This window comes from Fundulus heteroclitus, unplaced genomic scaffold, assembly GCF_011125445.2.
Source record: "Fundulus heteroclitus isolate FHET01 unplaced genomic scaffold, MU-UCD_Fhet_4.1 scaffold_156, whole genome shotgun sequence".
Taxonomy (NCBI): domain Eukaryota; kingdom Metazoa; phylum Chordata; class Actinopteri; order Cyprinodontiformes; family Fundulidae; genus Fundulus; species Fundulus heteroclitus.
In genome coordinates this window covers 121,601-139,019 of record NW_023396568.1, presented here as the reverse complement: position 1 = coordinate 139,019, position 17,419 = coordinate 121,601, and the positions used below count along the sequence as shown (strand labels likewise).

Sequence of the window (17,419 nt, the reverse complement as noted above, 5' to 3'; positions counted from 1 at the left end):
GAGATACATACTGTTAGAAGTGCAAATGAGTTTACTCCTACAATTTTCACTACAATTTATTTTGGCCAGAGGGAAGTGAATATGAACAGAAAGGTCGGTTGGGGTTTCTCACATTTAAAGTGGAATGTTCTGTTTAATTTTTTCTGGCTTAGAACATAATAATTCTAACTTTTAAGTGGAAAGTGAACGTACCATCTCCTTCCCTAGATTGCTGTAGAAATGTAATTAGGTGTGTATAACCTTGAGATTGATAAAAAAAAAAATGGTTTTGGCCAAAGCTCAATAAACAACATTCCTAAACAACCCCTTGGCAGTTCTACAAGGTCATGAAAGCAGATTTTCTTGTTTGGAAATTAAGAACAAACTCCCAAATAGATAAAACACTTTGCTTTTACTTAAGCAAGCTGAGCACAGAACAGCTGAAAATGACATACAGGGTTTACTGACCTCCAGTGAGAAATTGGCAAAGTAAATGTATCTTCATATCAAGTGTCTTACTTGTAAATCTGCAACTCTGAAGAGGACCCCCTTACTGCCCAGATAAACTTTTTGACCGTGCATTTGCCGTGATGCCTGCTGCAGAATTTTGACCCACATAAAAGAGAGAATAAAAAACAAAAGCTTCAGAACAAAAGAAATGCAAATAATGACTTTAAAACATGAGACTAAACCAAACTGTTAAAAACTTTTAAACCCATATCAAAAGCAAAAAAAAAATTTAAAAAAAGATCTGTCAGTTACAGAGCTTTTTGTATAACCGGAGATTTTGCAGAACAGTTACATAGTGCAAGTACTATTGGGCACTGTGAAAGGTGACTCAATTTTTTCCACAACAATGAATCCAAACAAGAGCAGAAAACGTGACTGGCATTTGCTGTACATAGAAAAATCTACATTATCACATACTTCGGAGTTTGTGTCTGTTGTTCTGTCCTGGTAGAAATATAAAAAGCGAAAAGACCTTTGCTTCAAAACCAAACACAGAAATTAAATGTGCTTCTTGTTTTAACATTAACTTTCCATATAAGGCATGAGTCTGTTTTGTTATAAACTTTTTTTTAGTCTTTTTACTCTGTTATCTAGAAAGCAATGTGCACTTGTTCACAATCTGGAATTAAATGGAGCATTATTTACAGCACTACATCCACAGACCCTCTTGTTATCACGCTATGCAATTTTTTTCCTGTCATTTTCAGGTCAAAAGAGCAAGGAAAGACAGCGTATGCCAATGTTTTTCCACTCAAATTGCCAATGTGTTTATCTGTCTTTGGCACAGACACACCACCATGAACAGAACATCACTAACAGGCTCCTCATTTGGATGTTAAGAATAGATATACGATTTAAAATGCCAGATAAAATGGAAGATGTGGATTAAAAAGGAATACTCAAAGACATTAGCAGGGGTCAGGATTATCAAATTTCAAAGTGTGAAGCATAACATAACTTATTCACCACATGGATAATATTACCACCCACCACCCCAACCCAATTGTTCTATTTCCAAAGAAAATAGTTATAAAAGGAATATCCTCTTCTTTTGACAAATTTTCCCAACACCATTCTAAAGTTCCTCTTAAAATATCAGATCTAAACAGAGATTATCTCTGCAGTTTCAAAAAAAAAAAAAAAAAAAAAAGACTTTTGAGAATAGATAGGATTCTTGACCTGGTCCAGTCAGAGAGTTTGCCAAAAGCACGGCAGTAATAGCAAATGTACTCCATCGGGTTGGCAAAGCAGAGTCTCTGAAGAAGGACAAGTTGCACCTACCAACCAACAAAAAATGAGAAAAGGAAAGGCCCAGCATGTAGACTTCTGAGTTGGTTAATCTTCTGTGTACCCAAACCAGGACTGTCCATGAAGCAGCAACTCCACACCGGGTGCAGTAAAACTCCTGAACCAAGAGTGCTAATCTAGCTAGCTGCAAAGCTGGGCCAGGTCAGGTTCGGGGAAAGCATTAGGGAGCTTGGAGTTAAAGATCTGCAGAGAATCCTTGATCCGCGCCACCTCTCCTGCAGACAGCTTTAGGCGGTGACGCAACAGACAAGAAAACAGGTCAAGTGGCTGTGGCGCTGGAGGAGACAGACGGTTGATCCGATCTCTCATCTCCAGCAACATCAGAAAGGCAGCGTCCTGTGTGCCCTGTGTGTAGGGATAGTCAAGTTGGAGAATCAGATCCTTAATGCCTTCAGGGTCAAAGTGCATGCTATATCCAAAAACTTTAAGAGTGTTGATCTTCATGTAGCCCAAGTTGGATGTCTGATCGTCCAAATCCAAGGGTTCATAAAAGAGAGTTTCATTCACCGTTGGATCATCTGTAACTATGCGGCTCCGTAAGTAGATGTGCACCGTTTCAAAGAAAGACTTCCACTTATTTCCCAGTGACAGTGTCCAGTTGTAACACTGAGCATTGGGAACGCCGTCCAGTCTAGTTCTCTCCCAGTCGGGGAATTCGGGTTGATTGACGGGCATGAACCAACTCTCTGAGTGGCTGCCCCCGAAAGGATTCACATAAATGACAGGCACGGGTTCCAGTGTTGAATTTTTTGTTGAACATATCTGAAAAGAAATACCCATTAGCATGTGGATGAGGTTGGATTTGTTTTTGTTGCTCTTGAGTGTAAGTAACATCCTCTTCCTCCAGGCAGGATTGAACCAGCTTCCCAAGCGGACGTCGTTGCTGATGTAGATGGCGTGGACCTCTATTCTGCTGTCCAGTCGCTGAAGCATGAACTTCACCTAGGGAAGAAAAAGTAAATAAGTAATAAAATACTCACACCAAAGCCAGTGTCAAATGTTTGTTAAGACTCTGTAATCGTATTTCTCAAAGGTTTTGGAAAATTATCCAAAATATGGAAAATGTAAAGAAACTTAAAGTCAGTTTGCACTTTCAAGGATCTGCCTTTAAACTGACTTCACCTAACTCGAGTGAGAGTAAACTGATTTTTGAGCAATTTTTGTACTTTAAGCAACATTAGGTAAAAGCTTTTGATTTACTTTTTGGTCATGCTATGGTCTGGCACAGTGACCATAATGTCAAGTGATTTAATATTATCTGTGACACAGTCTGTTTAATACTATGCAAAAGATTTCAGAAACAGAATATAAAACTGCCTTTGAAAAGCTTACGCAACCAATATGAGCATGAATGTCATTAGACTTTGCAGCATGATGAATTTGAACTGTAATTATATTTTTATTTTTTTGAACTGTTACTTCTGGCAGACTGTCTCTGATATGCACATGGCTATAGATTCAACATAAACCCCCACTAATGTTTGATTACATGTCCAAGATGACCTTTCGCACCTCAATTATACCTATTTTTTTGTTGCCATCTACAAGATTCTAGCATAATTCTGCCTGAATATTTGACTGCTCTTTTGACAGAATTTCTAGATTTCATTCGACCTGCTTGGTTTCCTGGCAAGAATTAGCTTTTTCAACAAACCCCACAAATGATCAACATAGTTAAAGTTGGGGTCACTCCAGAAGCTTCAGGTTGGGATGCTCCACCCATTCCAAAATTGGTTTAGGTATATTTTGGATCTTTGTCCTCTTGGGGCACCTGATGTGTCTAAGTTTTAACCATCTATCTTCTGATTAAAGTGGAAGTTAAACAATGCGGAGGATTTCCTCCTGGTTTATAATTCTATCCACCTTGTGCATGGCACCAGCTCCCATGCTAGTAAAACAGCATGAACCATTTTAGAATTTGAGGACCATGATTCTGCCAAGTTGAAAGGAGAAATATCCAGCCACAGTTATGCCAGAAACTCATTTATTACTACAGTAAGCTTGTGATCTTGGTGCAGTTTGCTAAGGGGCATCTCAAAAGCTAGCAGATAAGTTTATACTTAAGCCTTTTGACAAACTTTGTTTTTTTAAATTAATCAAAGTTGTATAATTGTCCCACTCTTGAAAAGAGCATCTTAAATGGATCCCTAAAGGCCAAAATATATAATAACATGTATTCCCATGGTGAATGTGTTCAAACATTTTAGTGGAATTGTATAAATGGGGATATCAGAAGCTTCAAGAACCTCAGCATCTGGCATGTCCAGGTCAAAGTTCAGATAATGGTCCAGGGAAGTCCCGATGCTCGGACGGCAGGAACCAAGATGGAGGACATAACCATGGTGGCAGGCTCCACATCGGGTGGCATTATCGGTGGCACACTGTGAGCAGGAATTGGGGGAGGTGCCCACCACACATGGGATTGGTCCTTGGCAGGTGGGCTGGTCCACAGGACAGGTACAGCTCTTAGCCTCCTCAGAGAACATTCCCAGGACTCCATGCTCGTTGCAGTAGAGGAGAGACTGAGCCGTACTCAGCCAAAACCCAACAGGCCTTTAGAGAAGAAACACACATCAGTAAAGGTTTGTGAAAAAATGCTGAATGTGCTTTCAGCAAACAATTACCAAACATATATCATTGTTAATATCCATATCACAATATAAATAGAAGTTACATGTACAAATATAACAGAATGTTATTCTTCATGTTCATTATAAGATTTAACATGACAAAATTCTATATACATGAAACAGTTGTTCAGTTGTGGGCACACATAATGATGTTCTCTGTAAAGGATGCATTTCTGCAACAATTGCTTTCCTGACTAATGTACCTACCAACCCACATTTTTGTAAATTAGTAGATTCCTGTGCTTTGGTGTTTGAGTCATTATTTTTGTTCAGTTTGGACCCAAGATTGTTTTGTTTCTCTTGTTTATACCCAGTGATGTCACCTACCATGTTTTAATTTTTTATGTATTCACATCCTATATACTTTGTATTTGTACATTTAGACTTATTTTGTTGAATTCCACATGGTATTTGTTTCTGATAACATCTTGTTTGTGACCAAGTCTTTCATGGCCATTAACATAACAATACATGCCATCCTTTGAAGCAAAACACTAAACCAGTGCTGGATTTTCCTAGTCGTGTGAGTGTCAGAATGAATAACCTGCACCAATGTACGCTGGTGGGAAAATGTACATATTGAAATTTTTATTGCCATGTTACCAAGCTGAAATAAAAGATGTGTTAATAGGGTTGCGAAAAGGAAAAATGCATGCTCACTAACACTGTTTGCATGTCGAGCCATTAATAATGATAAATATCTAAAACGGTTGGAATCACATTTCACTCTTTGTTTTTGTATTTCATTTTGCTTAAATTTTCTGGTTAACTTATTTTTGTCTGATCATAAAATTGTTTTCCTGAAGCAAATCAGATTTTCACTTGCTGTGTTTCCAGCTAGTTTTGCATCCTTTCGTCGCCTCACACCAGTCTCTTAATTGCCAATTACCGGTTTTGTGTTGGGCATTGTATTATGTGCTCAGCTTGCTTGGTTCTTTGCCATATCAGGGTGTTCCTGCAAGTTGTGCTTTCCTACTATTTTTCCTTCCATTTTGATCATGTCTGATTTCCTGTTTTGTGACTTTTTTTTCAGTTATTTTGTAATACGTTTTTTTCTTTTTGTCTTATTTAGAAGACCCCTATGTTTTCCAGTTATTAGTGTTTTTCTTATCCATTTAGCTGCCTTCAACTGTTATGTCCTTCCTGCATCAACAGCAGAATTATTCCAAAATATAATGTGAAAAGGAAACATTTCAGAAATGTTCATATGCAGGATAAAATATCTCCCTTCAAAGAAATTATTAAAGGTCTATTTGATTATAAAATGCCTATGAAGTGGATGAAATCTTGTCATCCTTCATATAATTTGTGTGATAAGCATAAACATTGCTCTAATATATTAGATTTGATAGGTTTGGTCCCAAAAAATAGTTTGCCTACATATCTTAGACAAAACATAATACCCCACATTTTGTCATACATAATAGTTATTTATTTTTAACACTTAAAAATAATGAGGATGGAATGCTTGTGTATACCATGTGTATATTATTTGGTCAGCTAGCTGGAGAGTCCTGCTGGACTTTGGAAAACATAGGGCTCAATCATTTAGACATTTAAAATTTTAAAATTGCCAGTGCAAGATGTTGGATTTTAACCGATTACTTCAGTTCTCATGCTGCGTTACAGCATTCCTCTTACAGCCACTTCAGCAATACGGTAAAGCGACAAGATGGGGGACTTTGTCTGACTCACCAAATGTAGTCCACTACTTACAATGAGCTGCTTTTATGTATTCTAAACATGCAAACAATCTCAAAGATAGCGGAAAATCTTTGTGAAAGCTTAATCTTTTAGTTCTATTTTTGTGATGGAATAATTATATTCTTAGCAATAATTCAAGGCAAACAGTTTTATTTATTTAGTTCTGGTCAGAAAAAAGTATTTTCAAACCTGCAAAAACATACCCAAAAATAATTATCATGCAGCAGAACATCTTTAATCTTAAAGTCAAAGACACAATATGTGGCAAATTCCAGAAAAAAAAGTCAGAAGGATATAAAATCCTTAAAGTCAGTTTGAAAAAGCTCGAGCCCAAAAATTACACTACAAAAACCTTATTTTGGAGATTTTATGTAAATGCAACCTTCTGTGCACACTTGCATTAATGGCTTTGTTTAAAAAATATAATGTGAACATCTCATATTTAAAAATGAACAGGCTTTGGATAAATAATAAAAAGAAAACATAAGTACCAAGAAGCCATGTGAAAGCCTGAAAAAAAAAAATACTAATCCTAATAAAATAGCTTGAAGTTTGTGATTGCAACGTGGCAAAATGAGTAAAACTTAACGATGAATAAAAATATGTAAATGAGCTCTCAGTTATAAGAAATTTAACTTCAACTTTTTAGTATCTTTGTTTACAGCAGTGTTACCTTTCTCGGGGCAGGCTGATGCGGGGTTGCTTGGGGCAGCGTTTGCTCAAGGTGAAGAGCTTCCTAACTATCTTTTGGGCTTTTCCAGAGATCACTGCGGTGCTGGCCTCCAGCTGGGCATAGCGCTTCTGGAGGGACAGGTCAGATGACCAGAACTTTCCAATCGTGGACACGTTCAGAAACCGGTCGGTGGGCAATCGCTTCAAGAAGGCTTTGAATTCGTCTGCAAGAAACACAAACGAGACAGAGAGAGGGCGAGGAATGAGAAAACAAGTAAATTAGATGATCTCATGCAGTCTGTCTGAGCACTTCAAAACTCTTTAGCCCTACATTTCTTCACTGGTGGAATAAATAGAACATGAATGAGGAGCTGGAAGAATTTAATGTCTCATTAGAAAATACAAAAAGCTGTTTTCAGCTAATAAATTGGATTTACAAGGTAAACACGAGCGCTTTAATGTGCGGGTATTCTCATTCAGCTAACTATTAGAGTCCCATCATGCTCACTGTGGTATCGCTGCCAACACTGTCATTTGGAAACCTTGATAAATGGCTGTCTGGTGTCACATGCAGATGGGCATTTCCATTTATGTTGTAAATCTTTCATTATGAGCCCAAACAAATTAGAAGTGCACCCATAATCACAAGCTGAATAGACCAATAAAACTATATGGCAAAATAGTGAAAGGCCATCTCCTAGTGCTGGGTTTCCCCTTTAAAATGAAAAACATCTAAATGGCAGTCGTATACTGCAATTTACTGCAGATTCTCCAGCTGTCACGGCAGGTGTTTATCACAAATCGAAATAAAACAAAGGAGTGAAACGTAATGCAAACGCTTGTGAATTTGGATATTCTAGGACAAAATATCACCTACAGTTTATAGCTTTAGCAAATACCATGGGTAAAACGGGTAATACCATGTACAAATGATCTAGTTTAAACAAAGTTAGCAGTAGTAATTTACGACCGTGTCTGGTTTTTAAAACATGCTTAAAATTTGAGATTTTTGAAAAAACACTGAAGTTTGTCAAAATGTGTGTTTTTTTTTAATGAGAGCCAGGCTGACTGCCACGGCTGCCTGGGACGACCCCACCCACAGGGGTGAGTGTAACTGGTAAAATAAATGTAAAAACAAGTACATATAGAGTATATAAATTGGCCATGTAAAGATACAGATGATGCATTATTTCTCCTTCTAGCTGTTGCCTTAATCCTTTCTGTCCCCTCTACTCCACCATTTTCTCTTGTTTAAATGTTCAATAGAGGGCTAGTAAATATCTTTGATCCATTTAAGACTTTTAAAAGCTGCGTAGGCTTTAAAAACCCTTGAGAATAAGTCAAGGGAGAGAACTGTAAAATCTGCTGGTCAAAATTGGACAGAAACGAAGATTTGACTAATTTCTAATGTATTGGTATGTTGAGCTTTAATAATACCGCAGCTGTGATATGTTACATAACTAAAGGTAAATACAAAGTTGTAGGTTGGGCTTTGCTTGGGAACTGTGTGAGTGTGTTCGGCTGTCTGGAGGGCTGTGCAGGGAGAGGATGGGGTGCAGAAGAAGATTCCAATTGAAATATTTACTGGCAGTGAAATAAACATAGCTGGACTAATTCACACTGGGACCACCAATGATACGGACTGCACATCAGCATAACACCATGTACAAAGTTTGCCAACACTCTTTGGACATTCTGATGTTTGATCACGCAGCACTTGATAGAGAACATGCCAGTTATGAAGGCTGCCATTTCCCTTTCTTCCAGAGCCAGCTAAGTGAGACCTCCTTGGATTGTTCTGGGTCTGCTGGTGAATCTTATTCCCATGTGCTGTTTTTGGCATGGAGGAATCTGCAGCTGAGCCGACCTGCGCTGAGCCCAACTGACAAACCTCAAGCCTATTACAGTGCTCAGTGATCCCAGATGACACAATGGTCAGGTTCTCTCCATCCCCCTCTTTGTGCTCGTCTGCCTCTTTCCCTTTCTGTGATTGTTCTCTACTTGACAAGATGAGAATGTCTCTCTCCGGAGTTGTCTACCTCAGTTTGCTCGGGTTTGTCTGCTTTTGCTTCTTGTCTTACTTCCCTGAATCCCTGATATCTTTCTTAAACCTATTGTCAGCTCCTTCCTCAAGGTTAAAAGTGCATATTTTACTTTCTTATTTACCCAGTAAATGAGTGCTTTCATTGCTGGCTGCCTGTGGCATTCCTGCTTTTAGTTCTTCATTTTCACAATTGCCACAACGCTCTAAAATACACTGATTTAAATGTACTGTAAACACACTATGCACGTGTTACCTATATCACAAAGAGCAGCCTTACTCTAAATTATATGCTGAACCAAATATATTGTAAAAATAATGTAGATTTTAAGCTGCCCTAATTACAGTTATTTTTACAATGACTTACATATATAGTGGATTTCAAAAGTATACACACCCATGTTGTAATCAAGGTTTTTGTGTCACACAAATTTGAGCTCTTCATACAAAATTTTGAATTTTTTCCACCTTTAAACGTGACATTAATTCTGGACAACTCAACTGAAAAACAAGCAGGATATGATGGTGGGGAAGTAAATCACAAAAAAGATACCATCACTTGGTTGCCTTAGTGTCCACACAAACCCTTAAATTTAATATTCTTGAAGGGTTTGCGTTACTCACAGCATTCAGTCTTCTTTGGTAGAGGTCTAGCAGCATGCCACACATTGACATGGTAAGTGTTAACCTGCTTTAACTTGAAAAACGTCTCTAAATCTATCACATCGTGAGGACATGTATTGTCTACAGCTCTCTTTAAGAGATACCATAGGTTTTCTAGCTCGGCGTTTGGAAAACTTCACTTCTCATCTGCTGAATTAAAGTTTTTGTTGATATGAATGTAAGCTTGAACTCATTGTGATGCTAAATAGAAAAGAATCACCAGAAGATGATGCACCTATCTCCATATTTCAAAGTGGACATTATGTTTTATTTGTGCATTTCTGGTGATGTGCAGCACTGGTTGTGTACCAAAACACATTTTTGGAATTGTGGCCTAAAAGCTCCAGTTTGGTTATACAGTCGCATAACACATTCTGTCATGAGGTTTTGGGAGATTTTAGCAAGGCCTGAAAAATGGGTCCCAGACATTTGAAGAATACAGAAGATTGTTGTCACTAATACATGCTGAAATTCCTGAAACCCCTCCAGTGCATATTTTCATTTTAGGGAAATTATTTATAATGAACTTGATTTATAAAAATCTTAAAATCCTTGAGTTTTAATGGAGTGTGTACTTTGAAATTTGCATCTGGATGTGAATTTGTGATTTATTTATTTTTAAATCTATTGAACGTTGAAGACTGCTGTGAATTTGTAAAAACATCAACTGTAAATTAAAGAGGAATATCAACACACTTAAACAAAATTATGCAAAAAGCATATCTGTTTCTCAGAACATAAACAAATTAGCCAATACATGTTAAAACATCTGAAAGGGAAAGTGAATAACATTATTCACTTGATTTAACGCAGGTCCTTTGTGGACATTAACATGACATGAAAGATTCTAACATCAAGTTGATCTCCAGTTGCCAGTTATATAAGGCAGCTTCTCCGCATATATATTCCCAAACATATACAGCTATACATATTTTTTTGTTTCAGTCAAAACATTTTTGAAATATGTCAAAAAATCTTTTTGGGTACAATATTACAGTATACATTTTCAGTGTCTAAATATAAAACCCTTATGTCTTTACAATATGTCAATGTATTGAGTGCACTCATAAAATAAAGTACATTTGCATTATCTATTACTTTTTTCATTTCTGGGTAGGTTTCAACCCACTTAAGGATCAGTCACAGAAAAAAAGTTTATATAGATTATGCTGTTAAAATTACTCTGGAGTTTCTTTTTTATAAAGAACCTTAATTTCATGGTTTTATCTGTTCTCAGTTAAAACTGTTTTTAACTAAGCTTTTGATTTTTGATGAGGATAGCCTTAATTGATATATGAAGTATATCAGATGGCTTGGTATGGAAGAGGAGCAGCATGGCAAACAAAAAGGCAGCAAAATGACTGAATGAGGCCGAGAACTATAGCATAAGGGCTTTAAGATAAAGGCTGTGCAGCAGATTTGTTTGACACGTATGGCTTAAAACCGAAATGCAAGGACCAGCGACATCATCGCTTTTTCCTGTTAATGTTGCTGCTGTGTTTTTCATTTTCTGGTTGGCTCTATAGTAATGCCTTTGATTCTAGCTGGTAAATGACATATTCTGATCTAGATGGCTAAGTGGTGAATGTTCAGAGAACTGTATATCCCGATGTTGTTGTTTAAACCTGTAACATTAACAGAAGTCATTGGTTAATGTAAAGACTGAACACAGAACGTGGGACAGACGTGGCTAAAATTTAGTTGCACTGATTTATTTACTTCAGAAATTGATTGTTAAAATGGGGGCGCTCTGCGACTGCAGTATGGTACTCTTGAATAAAATGGGTCTAACCTGTTACTAGCAACGATTATGTAAAAAAAAAAAAAAAAAGTTGTGTTTTGTTGCTATTTTATAAGGATTCATATGTCTTTTTTTCTCCTCACGGAGACACTTAATCTTCAATCAATCCTCAAGGAGAATTTACCTTCATTCTTCAACCATCCAACAACCCCTTTCACATTTCATGCTTTTTTTTGCTTCTACATCCTCTAGTTTAATTCTCACTTTCCATTTAACAGATCTTTAGCAATCATTTCCAGAGCCATTATGCTGGAGGAATTTGTCTGTCTATTTTCCACTCTTTTCTTGACGTTTATGACTATGTTCAAAATTTATGGTCAATTTTACCCACTCAAAATCTATCAGATAAAGAGCCAGGGGTGTTATTTTCCCTAATGGGTGACAACCCGGCCCTGAAATCTTAATATCTGTGCTGTGTAAATGATTCATGCCATTTTCAAGCAGAGATGGCAGCTAAGTGACTGGCTGGCAGAAGCCTGGTGGTTGTCGGTATAGTCTGTAAAAAAGCACTAGACTGAGCAGTCGGTAATGGGATTTGAGCACCCTTTGGGGCAAACTAACAACTTGGCTAAAATTCCAAGTCACACTGATAATTCAATGCACATAAAATACTTTATTTGCGTAAACAAGGAGGCCTCACCACAGGGTACAAACCTGTTAATGATCCTTAAAAGTAGAAAACCTAGTTTGAGCATTGATAACCAGAAAAGTTGTTAGAACTAGTTTTCTTGGACAGATAAAACTGGATTGTCAGGTTAATATCAAAGTGAGATCTAGTATAACATGCAAAAGTCTGAGGTAATCTCAAATCACAAGTAGCAAATGATATCTAATCTTTTAATAGAAAACTAATAGAAGGGATGCCAATGTATGGCCCAAGACTTTGACTTGTTGCCTCAGATTTCTTTTAGGTATGTCAAAACAGTCAATAACTGTGGATACTTACAGATGCTAAATGTACTTCAAATATGCTCCATTATAAGGAAGTTTACATAAATTCTATGAAGATGTTGTAGCAGTGACTTGATAACAATATTACCTCATCTCATATAGTCATATAGATCCAAGTTTAGATACATCAAATTGTGTAAAATGACAGGAAACTATGACAGCAGCTGTAGTTTCAAACTGTACTTTTCAATAGATAAATCTAGCAATCATGAATGTATGAAGATAATATTCTTCTAAAACACATTTTTATCTTAGACATATAATGTGCTGCTAATGCCTGCATATGCCACATAGTGCAGCCAGAGCTAGGCCATGAAATGCTCGAAAAAAAAAAAAAATCCAGCTGCTGTTACCATATTAATATGTACTGATGGATGTTTGCTCGACTAATACACACTATAATTGAAATAGTATGTACTGGCTTTTTACCATGAATGTAAATACGTTGTAACCATTGTCAAACTGTCTCTATGATAGCTAGAATCAGAACTGATGGGTTGACATTCCTTACACAGCAAGTGCATTGTATCTCAGATATCTGTTTTTTTTATGTTGTTGCGGGGTACTCGTCTGTCAGTAACACTTCACTAAAGAGCCTTTCATTAAATCCCTCATGATTTCTCGCAACAGCAACTTCAATAATTATCCCACTTCCAATATGCTTTTAATTCGATTGCAAAGATAAAATGTTCCTGGTGTCGAGAAGTCTTCAGGCAAATGTGGCAGAACTCTATCTCTTTGTATTTTACTCTGCCATGCTGCCTGATGGGGGATGTGAAGTGGAAAACAGAGGGGCCTGAGCTGTCGAGAAAGCTGCCATTTCCATCACTTTAAAGTGTCTGTAACACATTAAAAGCTCCATCCATCATGCATTGCTGACACTGCTCCTCACATAATAGTTAACAGAAATAGTTTTATGTCCCCCCCCCCCCCCCCCCCACCACCACCACACTCTTTAGTCCCTCTGTGTTTGAAACTGAGCTTTAAATAGTTTTTAAGGCATGTTTAATCACACTTCAGTGGGCTCATTTTTCTCCTGGAACAGTGGCGGCTCAGTATATGTTATGAAAAAATTAACCTGAACCAGAAAAGTATATTGCTTCAAGTGCAGTAATTATAATACATTTAGATTTTAACAGCAGAGAGAACTAGATATATAATTACCATCAATGGAACTTCAGGAAAGCAATGTTAAAGTGGACATTGAGGTTTTGATGCACAAAAAAAAAAAACAAAAAAAAAAAAACTTTCACTGTTTCTGATCTCATGGGTTTTGTAACACATAAATCGCAACAAGAAAGTAAGTCTTTTAGTGTTGCCTATACCTCTCCAGGAATGTGTCGAGGAAAACAGATAGAGGGAAGCAGTTAACAAAATCGGTCTTAGTGACTGATTCATTATGATACAGTCTAATTACATTTGTCTCTTAATCTGGTGAAGCCTTTTGTTTTTAGATTAGCTACTAATCCTCCAAAGACTTGCTGTTTTTCCAAACATGTTCTTTAATTAGTTGAAAATCCTTCAAAAGGACAAGAGCACTCTGAGTGATTTCCTTAAACTGACCTTATACATTGACAAGCAACCAAACGCTGAACTATTTGTCATTAGCAGATTAATTAAAGTTGAAATCATTTTCTAAAGACTAACATTCAAGCCCTCAGAGCATTACAAATCGTTTAGCTGTTGCATTTATATGCCCACTTTTATAAGTCAGGTTTTATGACTCAATATTTAGCAAATTCTACAACCCACTCTGTGGGAGTTATTATAATAAGTGTAATGTTGACATTTTCCAGCCACCATAAGTTTAGCTATCAAATGATAAAATTTGACTTTCGAGAAAACTTTGCAGCCTTTACTGCCTCCTAAACTGACCTGATTTACACTCCGTTCAGCCAGCAGATCAAATGTTGACCTGAATTTCACATTTTAAGGACATCATGCTCCAAATGGAAATTTGATGAGTAAATTAACATACAGATAGCGGTAGAAAGCAGTGGCAAAGGCAGTTTTCTATGTTTTATAGCACAGCAAGCAGGGCACATATCTCACTTGCCTTACTGTGTAGTGTCATATGGAATAGATATGTCTATCTTCACTGTTTATCTAAAATGTCTTGTTGCTATGTAAAAGGTTACATAAATAAAGCGACATATAAATAATAAAGTGTGCATATCTCTACAATTGTTTATAAGCATTTAAACAGTTCCATGTTAGCATTTATGCATCTGGAGTAGACATATGGGTGAGCTGTTTACTGCAATCATATAACAAGGTACTACACAGTGAAGACTTTAAGCCCTTGAACTGTTCCAGCGCCCATGATATATATATATATATATATATATATATATATGTATATATATATATATATATATATATATATATATATATATATATATATATATATATGTATATATACACTCACCGGCCACTTTATTAGGTACCCCATGCTAGTAACGGGTTGGACCCCCTTTTGCCTTCAGAACTGCCTCAATTCTTCGTGGCATAAATTCAACAAGGTGCTGGAAGCATTCCTCAGGGAGTTTGGTCCATATTGACATGATGGCATCACACAGTTACCGCAGATTTGTCGACTGCACATCCATGATGCAAATCTCCCGTTCCACCACATCCCAAAGATGCTCTATTGGATTGAGATCTGGTGACTGTGGAGGCCATTTGAGTACAGCAAACTCATTGTCATGTTCAAGAAACCAGTCTGAGATGATTCCAGCTTTATGACATGGTGCATTATCCTGCTGAAAGTAGCCATCATGGGTTGGGTACATTGTGGTCATAAAGGGATGGACATGGTCAGCAACAATACTCAGGTAGGCTGTGGTGTTGCAACAATGCTCAATTGGTACCAAGGGGCCCAAAGAGTGCCAAGAAAATATTCCCCACACCATGACACCACCACCACCAGCCTGAACCGTTGATACAAGGCAGGATGGATCCATGCTTTCATGTTGTAGACGCCAAATTCTGACCCTACCATCCGACTGTCGCAGCAGAAATCGAGACTCATCAGACCAGGCAACGTTTTTCCAATCTTCTATTGTCCAATTTCGATGAGCTTGTGCAAATTGTAGCCTCAGTTTCCTGTTCTAAGCTGAAAGGAGTGGCACCCGATGTGGTCTTCTGCTGCAGTAGCCCATCTGCCTCAAAGTTCGACGTACTGTGCGTTCAGAGATGCTCTTCTGCCCACCTTGGTTGTAACGGGTGGTTATTTGAGTCACTGTTGCCCTTCTATCAGCTCGAACCAGTCTGGCCATTCTCCTCTGACCTCTGGCATCAACAAGGCATTTCCGCCCACAGAACTGCCGCTCACTGGATGTTTTTTCTTTTTCGGACCATTCTCTGTAAACCCTAGAGATGGTTGTGCGTGAAAATCCCAGTAGATTAGCAGTTTCTGAAATACTCAGACTAGCCCTTCTGGCACCAACAATCATGCCACGTTCAAAGTCACTCAAATCACCTTTCTTCCCCATACTGATGCTCGGTTTGAACTGCAGGAGATTCTCTTGACCATGTCTACATGCCTAAATGCACTGAGTTGCTGCCATGTGATTGGCTGCTTAGAAATTAAGTGTTAACGAGCAGTTGGACAGGTGTACCTAATAAAGTGGCCGGTGAGTGTATATATATATATATATATATATATATATATATATATATATATATATATATATATATATACATACACGTGTGTGTGTGTGTGTGTCTAGAAGCATTGGCAGAGTGACAGGAGCTCATAATGAGTTATTATATGAAGCAGAGTAAGTCTCTTCTGTGTGGTGATACAGTTACTGTGAGCTGTGCCCTAAACAACCAGCCTTTGTGTGAGGACTGTATGTAAAACTCCCGCTGCACGTTCACTGATCCATTCCTATTAATGGTGGTAGAGAAACTGTTAAATAGCTGATTACACTGCACTGACGCAAGCTCATATTTTGAATGACAGGAAGAGGAATATGTTTCAGTAACTGACACACTTTTCTAAATAATTTAACTGAGCTCTGCGCAATGAGCTTTACTCATTAATCAAATTTACGTGAGTCCTAATCAATGTCATCTCCTCTGGGATGTTCTCTTTTTGGCTTGTGCAAATACAACCAAAAAGCTGTCTAAGACAAAATATATACTGAGAAGAAAATGTCAAATTTATATGTAAAATCACTTTGAAAAAGAAGCACAAATCCTCTGGGTGCTCAACTTCTTCGACTGTTACATGTCATCTTTTAGTGATGGGTTCTGCTTAATAGAATTACTGAAGAAAAAAAGAGCTACTGCTTCATCCAGCTTACCGTAGAGGTTCCATGTAAAGGAACATGGCAACATTTGATCCCATGTCAGAGAAAATGACAAATCAAACCAATGACAAAGCAAAATGAAATCAACATTATCAGCCAAAAATGTGGGCAAAGGCTTGAAACTTCTAAATATCTGTATCAGCAGTAGAAAAACCTGTATCAGTCGACCTTTAACGTTTGCCATTGTGACTGTAGTCCTTAACAATTTTCTACTATTTAAACCTAGCATTGACTTACAGCAAGAATGCTGACTTTTATCAACCCACTATCAAAATAATTTAATATATTACATATTGTAGTAATTAAATCAGCTCCATAATGACGGCGCAACACAGCTACCAAAGATCCACCTTTAGCATTTCTTTTTAACAGATCATTATGAATGGGTAGTTATGATCCTACAGACCTCAGTAAACACAGGCCTTAAATCCAAATATAGACAGTGTAAGATGGTTAGAACTCAACTTGCAACAAGGCACAAAAATTATAAACAAAGTAAAATAATCTAGATAAATAAACATACAGCAGTTTCTAACAGGGGATAGTTAGATGCAATTCAAACTGTGATCATAAACATTTTTCTTCAGATAACTGTAATTTGCACACATATTATCATTAGTAACCGTGAAGCTCACCGTGAAGCTCACAAGAAAGACAGATTAGAGTTCCACAAAATACTGTTCCCCCGAATCCTCGTTAGTAAAGTTTACCCCAAAATAATGTGAAAACGTTTGCTAAATCTAGCGGGTCTTTTTTCTATACTTTTGCTTATGTCTACAGTATGTATCAGAATCTACATATAAATGAATAAACAAATGTTCTAAACCATATTGTTATAATGACA

The 17,419-nt window shown here is 37.3% G+C and overlaps 1 protein-coding gene across 1 annotated transcript in view; it reads right to left on the bottom strand.

Annotated features, from left to right (window-relative positions):
- Positions 1-372: 372 nt before the first annotated feature.
- The window catches only part of brinp2 (bone morphogenetic protein/retinoic acid inducible neural-specific 2), a gene marked incomplete at its 5' end in the record, with an annotated part of 106,761 nt that continues 89,714 nt past the window's right edge, over positions 373-17,419 (bottom strand). The window contains 3 exons of the mRNA XM_036129326.1: positions 373-2,739; positions 4,044-4,350; positions 6,805-7,027. Coding sequence (XP_035985219.1) covers positions 1,918-2,739; positions 4,044-4,350; positions 6,805-7,027 — 1,352 coding nt within the window. The remainder of the gene's footprint in view (positions 2,740-4,043; positions 4,351-6,804; positions 7,028-17,419) is intronic.